Raw genomic sequence first — 7,705 nt, 5'->3', positions numbered from 1 at the left:
CCCCACCCATGTCACCCAGTAAAGACGCTTCCTGGGGAATAAAGAAGGCAAGATCAAGTCCACTCCACTGTGCAAAAGCTAAAGTATGCTGAGAGTCCAAGTAAACAATCAGAGAAACAATTTTTAAAAATTAGTAGGGACCACCTGAAGTGCAGACCTGATGTATTTATAACTAAGGAACTATTGAATATATAATTTATTATTGATTCTCCTTCCTTTGAGTAATAGTAACATAGATCACTCTAAACCATTCTTCCATATTCATACTATATATCCTAAGTACTAGAAATTTTTAATAATGTAGACCAAACCAAAAAGGCATAAATGTCAATATGAAATCATAAGTTACATGAACAACAACAAAAAAAAATCAGTACAGACTCACTCAACACTCGTGTATTTCATTGTTTCATTGGAGCCCATTTTATTTCTACCAGCCCCAGAGCACAGGCTCCCTAAACCAACACAGCTTCATGTTCTGCTTTGAAACAAGGCTACTCTATCAAGGCTGCTGGTTTCTGACACATCTCCCACAATTAAAGAATGAATGCTATGTCTTCTTTTTAAAAGATTTTATTAAAGAATACTCAGTCAGCTGTATGAGACATTTATGGAACCTCATTACTGAGTTAAAGTGCCATCAGTCAAGCCAAACACACTGAGCAGCTTATTCTCTTCGGTCTAATTTGCATGAGATCTTACACAGTTCATGCCATGCAAAGCCCTATCAAGACCATTATACATTTTGCAACTACCCTTTTAATGAAACCCAAGGTTTCAAGAAATGGCAAGTTCAACACACGTGAAAATAAAAATACAACTTGCACAATCAAGTGTACTTACACACTGAACAGCAGCAACATCACAAAATAGCTGACTTTGTGCTTCACAGAAAACTCAGCATGGCTCAACAATTTTGTTCACTGAACCATGGGGCTGACAAGCCTTTGAAAGGCACTCAGAGGCCTCAACAATTACAGTGCAAGATATCAGGAAAACTCTTAATTCCATTTGTCATTGTGATGGCTCAAAAAAAAGATGACTATTATTAAGACTTATTTTCAAATAATTTTTTGGAGAAGTGTTTCACCATCAGTACCCTGCATTGTCCAACAAGATATGTATTGACAAATATGCTTATATATTGCAAAACAAACTTCTGCTTAATTTTTATTTGCAAAACATGAGTTTCTAAGCAGATTTAACCAGAAATTATATTCACACTCACAATTTTTTTAAAAATTTCTCTGAATGCTTGTGTCTCTGGAAGACTGTCTTTCATTTCAAAATAGAGTTCCAAAATAAATCACTCTCTTATTTCATACTTACTGGGCAAAATTCTGTATTCCCACAGCATTTAAAGTGAGAATTTCACTGCTGCCAAAATGTACTGCATAGCTATCTGCATTCTTTTTTGCAGACACTCCCTGGCACTTACTTCAGTAAGCCAACCATCACTTCACTGATATCCCACAATTTTCTTGCAACCAAATCATCCATGGCTTTAGGAAGAAGTTCTTCCTCTTTGCAGTCTCCAAAATACTTTCCTGACACGCCCTCGACGTCAGGAGAAGAGGCCAAATAAATAGATGTCTGGGCTCCTTCCAGAGGCGTTTTGAAGAAAGCCCACGACACCAAGTTGAACAGAGGTTTGGCCAGCAAAGGAATATTCACATGTCTGCCCAGATTTGTTCTGACAATCCCAGGATGAAGGGAGTTGACGGTGACTCCTGTCCCTTCCAGCCGACGGGCCAGCTCCCTGGCAAATAAGATGTTGGCCAGTTTACTTCGGCTGTAACAAAAGCTTTTGTTGTAGCTTATTTCACTGTTCAAGTCTTCAAAGTTGATCTCTCCATATTTGTAAAGCTTTGAGGACACTACAACAATTCTGCTTGGGGCAGAATTTTTGAGAAGGCCCAGAAGAAGGTTGGTGAGCAAGAAGTGGCCCAAGTGGTTTACACCAAATTGCATCTCAAAACCATCCTCTGTCTTCATGTATGGACACTGGAATATCCCTGCATTATTTATCAGAACATCCAGCCTTGACTCTTCCTTTAAAGAAGAAAGAAAAAAAAAATCATTCAGGTTTAGAACTCCCATATATAATATTATTATGCTTCAAAATTTCTCATTGGGCACTGTCCAAAACAGAATAATTTAATTTGTAGTTTTCTGAATTGTAAATTTCTGAAATTCTCTTAAAGCATTGCTAGAAAAAAAACCAAAACATGTTTAAGTTGAACTACCACTAAACTGTGCACTTGATCCCGGTAGGATGCAAGTACCTGAGAGCAGATCTTTATCAACTTCTAATGCAGGCAAATAACTCAATCATTGGCTTCTCCAAGAGCAGCCTTTTCTACAGCAATTCAGTGATAAATTACCTTTGTGATGCATTTTTTTCCCCTTTAAAAAGCAACCTGTCTTTTGAACTGCAAGAGGACACACATTAATTTATGGCAAATCTCTGCTATAGCAGAGGGATCTAGCGTGCAACACGCAAGCATGGAGCACAAGGAATCCACCTCAGGGCTGAAGAGGAACCATTACACTATAGACCCATCATCTCACTAGGATGATATGAAAAACTCTCCAAATAATGTTTTCATGATTTTAAACTTGTCTTACTTTAAAGCCAGTACCCATCACTCTGCTTCTGGGTGAGAACTGTGGAGCAGGACTTACAGAAAAGTAACATTTCACATAATTCGAGTCCAATAGTTCTACTCAGGAACTAAGGAACGGAGGCTCTATGAGGTGTGTGGCACATGAGATTTGATGGATCACTGTTCTGGTTCAGTTTGGTAAAAATCAGACTCAAGGATATATGTCACACTCTCCAGGATCGGAAAATATAAGTAATTAACAGAGAGATGGCATTGATAACTTAGATATATGCATCATTCACTTCATGCTCCAGAATCCACTCAAAAATTAAGAGCTCTCCAATTTACCAAAAACTGTAATTTAAAAAAAATAAAAAACCCAAGTTAAAGTAAGCTGCATAAATAAGCTCTGAATTCAACACTCTTACCCACCTCTGACAAAAGATTGTGAAAGAACAATTTATGCTTGCATGAATCAGAGACAAAGGTATTAATTTTCTCTAAGAGCACTGGGAGTTTTCTTTGCCTTTAATTCTTTAAACCCAACTCAGGGACTGGAAGACAAGCTGAGACAATCTTGGACCATTTTGATGATAAAAATAGAGAACCTCATAAATGAATTCTGCATCCTTTCCCCTTTTATTTCACTGCCATTAGCAGCAAAGATACAAAGAGCAAACCCCAAATCTGCACTTGGCATTCAGTTAAAGGTGCTGGCATCTGATCACTCAAAACTTCAAGTACTTCAATCTCAGACTGATTTCCGTGGAACTTGTGGCTGCTCAGTGTTTCATATAACTGGGTCCCAAAGACATGATCCAAAGAGCACCAAACTCAGTTCTCATCTTCACCCAAAGGGACACAATGGTCAGTCACTATCACTAAATCAGGACAGGAGGGAAGAAGTACTGACTGCAGAACGGCTCACTGAAGTGATTCTCCTTTCTTCTTTAGAGAAAAACATCTGACTGGAGGATTTATTTTGCAAGACTTAACACTTCAAGAAGCAAGACCTCTGTATGGTATGTGCTATTCTGTGAAATTCCTACATGTAATAACCTAGAGGTGTGTGATCAATGCCAAGAAGGCAGCTATTACAACCAAGGGCAGTAGAATGCACAAAACATTGCTTTGATGGTCAGTGATATTTCCTGCAGCCTTTAAGCTCACTTTCACTTCCTCTATTTTCCCATGGAACCCTCCAACATCTGTGTCTTTTACTTTTTTTTCAGTGAGACTAAGGAGTGAGAGATATAATCACTTTCAGTCATGCAAAGTAAAGCTCCCACAAATAAGGCTAAGCAGTGGGAGTACACTGTCTCTCCATCCTGATGATGTTTTTATCTTCTTTATGTCAAACAAAAAACCCCAAGAACCCCCAAACTAATCCCAAAATAACAGCTCCAAAAAGGACTCAAAAATAGGGAAGGTAAATAACATATACTTGGGTGGAAAAGTTCTTGAAAGTATCTCTTGAGCCTGCATCCCTTGTCATTCAAGTGCATTCAAGTTATAATGCAGGCATCAGCAATACTCTGAAGATAGCACACTCTTTATCTATTTCTCACTTAAGAGCCACTCTGATACTTTATACTATAAAAGATAAAATTCCTAAAAGTTAAACAGTATGTCTCTTTTTTTTGCTGTGTGCTTATTACACAAATTTTAAATCCTTTCATGTATGCAGGTTTTCCCACAGCACTGAAACAAGATTAGACCTTATCACTGGATTCATATATATATATATACAGATTACAAAGTGTCCCACTAGAGAACTTAAAACTTGACACTTAACTTTTATAAAAGCAGTTTTAAAATTAATACAATATAGTCCCTGTTTTCTTCCGCTCTTACAACAGGGTCTGAGCATCTTTAAAGTACTTGACGAATCCCTGAGCAGCAGCAAAACTTATTAGGCCTGGCTTCCCATGACTTCATGTCTCCTGACTTGAGTAGCTAGATGTGGTGAGATCAAAGTCCCAAAAGCTGCTTTTGGTGGGAATGAAATAATGCCTCCAACAGTGCTTCCCTCTGCTCTACAAATCTAGTGGCATTTCTGTCAGGCAAAGTCTGGATGTCCTCATTCTCCTTAAACTCAGGTTTTTATGGAATCTGCAAAAATTTTACATATTCAAAACTGTCTATTGACTAGATTCTGCTGATGGTGGATGACAGATTTAAATCCTTGTGGCGATACAACCTAAGGAGGTGGCAGAAAGATGTCTGGAGCATGTCAGCAGTGCACCTGGCAACTTTTATTTTTCTGGTGGCAAAGCTGAGCTGTAACACTAATTTAAACCAACAAAGGTTAAGCTAGTTAATTCCGAGAGAAAATAAGAAAAATAATTTATCTCACATAGAAACAAGCATTGCCTTCCCAGAACAGAAAAGATCTAGAATATTTTAAACTAAAACGGGCCAAACTATAACGAAGTTCATGCTTCCAGGAGCTAATTCACGGCCAGTTTGCTTACACCCTCTTCACCCTGAGGTGACCTCAGCGACTTCCCCAGCCCCCGAGCGCGCTGCTGGCAGCAGGGACTGCCTCGTCCAACCCACACGGAAACCCGGGCGCCACCAGGGAGCCCAGAGACCGCCACCAGCACCGCCCAGCCGTGCCGGCCGTGCCCTCTCCGGGCCGGGGCAGCGAGGACGGGGACCCGCGGGCCCGGCCGTACCTGCAGGACGCGGTGGCAGAAGGCGCGCACGGAGCGCAGCGAGGCCAGGTCCAGCTCCCGCACCACCAGCTCGCCCCCGCCGTCCGCCCGCTCGCCCACCTCGGCCCGGATCTCGCGGGCCGCCCGCTCGGCCCGCGCCCGGTCGCGGCAGCCCATGATGACGCGGGCCTGCATCCGCAGCAGCTCGGCCGCCGCCGCCCGGCCCAGCCCGCTGTTGGCCCCGGTGATGATGACGGTCTTGCCCCGCATGGAGCCCCCGCGCCCGGGCCGCGCCGCGCCCCGCAGCCAGCGCCAGGCGGCCACCAGCAGCCCCCCGCCCAGCACCAGCGCCGGCAGCGCCGCGGCCATGCCGGGCCTGGCCGGGCCGCGCGGGGCCTGCTGGGGCTTGTGGTCCCGGAGCGGCTCGGGAGCTTGCGCGCTGCCCGGGCCGGGCCCGGTGCCCGCAGCGCGGCCCTGACGGGGCGGGGCCGGGCGGGGCTGCAAGGCCTGAGGGCTCCGCTGCCCTTCCGCAGGGACCGCCCTGGGCTGCGGAGCTGGGCGGAGACAAACCTAATGGGGTTCAACGGACACAAGTGTAGGGTGCGAGTACCAGCACCCGTTGGAGGCTGATTGAACCTCTTTAGTTGGTGCTGAAGCTCTTGGGCAGCCCCTCAGCTCTGCCAAGTTTGTTTTGAATCCTTAACCCAAAATCTGTTTTCAGCCATCGGCTTCATGTCGTGTTTCTAGGCACTGTTACCAATCCCAGACCTTGATGGTCCCAACCAGGGCAGCATGAACCCATTCAGGGAGGCAGGAGTGGCCACTGCGGTTCACCCACTCAAAGTCCTTTTCACCCTAGCCATGGAAGAGTCAGTAGTAGAAATGTACAGAGAGAGAATTAAAAGGTAACTGAATTTTGATCAAGAGCAAGGTCGGTTAAAACAAAACAAACAAAAAGAAAAACCCCAACAACAAAAACAATTGACTAAACAAACAAAAAAAAAAACCCAGAAAAAACCGCCCTAAAAACACAGTATACTGGATTTCATTGCAGATTTAGGAATAAGATAAGAATCAACGAGGACAGAACAACATAGATTAAGAGACGTTTGTGATGAGGAACTAGAGGCCAGCAAGCAGAAGAATACAGGGAGACAAGGAACAAGTTTGACTTGGCTGATAAGGAGCATGTCTGTCCTGAATCAAGACCTGGCATGTTTGGGGAAATGACTAAGAAACCAAGAGGAAACCCATGAGCCTTTAATCAGGTTTCTTGTGGCTTGTCTGGACATGACAACCATTTGCAATAAAAGCTCCCCGTAACTGTCACATGTTGGTGCTACCTGCAGGCTGTCACATGGCTGCAGTCAGTTCTGAGGCTGACCTCAACTCATGTTACAGCAGCAGAACCAGCAGATTCTTCTGGAAGTACCCTCACCTTGTCTTTTCTGACTCTCACACTTCTCAGGCAGTTTAAGGGCTGTATAGGCAGCATACCATCTAAACACTCCAGATTTGTTGACAAATCTCTTCTGTCTTTGTCTTCACTACAGAAAACACTTTCTTCATTTGTGGTTCTTCACTCCTTTGTGAGCCTCATGGTTACATCATAGGGTATTTTAGCCAGGCCACACCATTGCATCTGTGGATGATATGTGAGTTTTTAACATGGTGTAAGAGCCACGTTGGGGTGTTCTTCCATATATTCTTTTCATAGTAAACATGTACTGAAAGGCGTTGCAGCCACACCCAGTCAAGGACCGTGAGGAAGGAAGAGTAGTTGCCAAAGAGATGTCAAAATAGGAGAACCAGGAAATGCCCTGTTAGAGGAACAGATTCATTCTGTAAGAAATCGTCCTGGTGGGAGCTAAAGAATCTGCTGTTCATCACCTGGCTGTGAGGACTCTCCAGTCATCTCTGGTGCTCCTACTTAGAAGGCTGCAGATGTGTTGGAGAGGGCAGTGACCTGAGAGCACTGCCTGTGTTTGTCAGTCAGTCCAGCCTTCAGTGCAAGGAGCATTGTACTAAGGAGCTTGTGGTGATCAGAGGGTGCTCATGTAGGCAGGAATGGTGTGTCCATCCAGATGTTAGTCCCAGATACTGAGCATGAAAACTGGAAATTATTTCTTCTGACATTGACCTGCTCCACAGATGTCTGTACCCCTCTATTGCACTCAAGGTTGTGTTTAGCAATACTGCAGCCAGTGCAGGTTACAGGATCTGGCAGAGGAGTCTGAGAAGGTACCTGAGGAGCCTCCGAAGAATGTTGGAGCCCTCTGAATCCCACCTCCTCAGAACAGACAACAGTCCAGGACGCATGTTGGAAGGTATGTGATGATGACCATCTCCAATTTTTTGATCTGAAATACTTTATATCTTGGCTCCTTCAGATGCTAGCCTGGAAATTAAAAGGGTGTCTTAAAGATGGGAAGGAACTGAGAA

The 7,705-nt window shown here is 43.8% G+C and overlaps 1 protein-coding gene across 1 annotated transcript; it reads right to left on the bottom strand.

The window, feature by feature from the left end:
- Nucleotides 1-557: 557 nt before the first annotated feature.
- RDH14 (retinol dehydrogenase 14) lies at nucleotides 558-5,749 on the bottom strand. Its single transcript, XM_071440314.1, has 2 exons — nucleotides 5,285-5,749; nucleotides 558-2,052 (listed from the first exon to the last, which is right to left on the bottom strand). Exons 1-2 carry the CDS (start codon nucleotides 5,630-5,632, stop codon nucleotides 1,435-1,437), a joined length of 966 nt encoding a protein of 321 aa, XP_071296415.1. The 5' UTR covers nucleotides 5,633-5,749; the 3' UTR covers nucleotides 558-1,434.
- Between the last annotated feature and the right edge of the window lie 1,956 nt (nucleotides 5,750-7,705).

The sequence above is a fragment of the Agelaius tricolor genome, unplaced genomic scaffold (assembly GCF_023055355.1).
Source record: "Agelaius tricolor isolate 1412-34295 unplaced genomic scaffold, bAgeTri1.0.p SCAF_1, whole genome shotgun sequence".
Lineage (NCBI taxonomy): Eukaryota > Metazoa > Chordata > Aves > Passeriformes > Icteridae > Agelaius > Agelaius tricolor.
The sequence above is the reverse complement of the archived record's forward strand: the minus strand, read 5'-3'. Positions and strand labels throughout refer to the sequence as shown.

Excerpts from the sequence above, each read along its gene's own strand:
- RDH14 (XM_071440314.1), bottom strand. The coding sequence starts at position 5,632 with ATGGCCGCGGCGCTGCCGGCGCTGGTGCTGGGCGGGGGGCTGCTGGTG. Across the intron at positions 2,053-5,284 it reads TCTGCCACCGCGTCCTGCAG|GAAGAGTCAAGGCTGGATGT; the intron begins GTACGGCCGGGC and ends TCTTCTTTAAAG.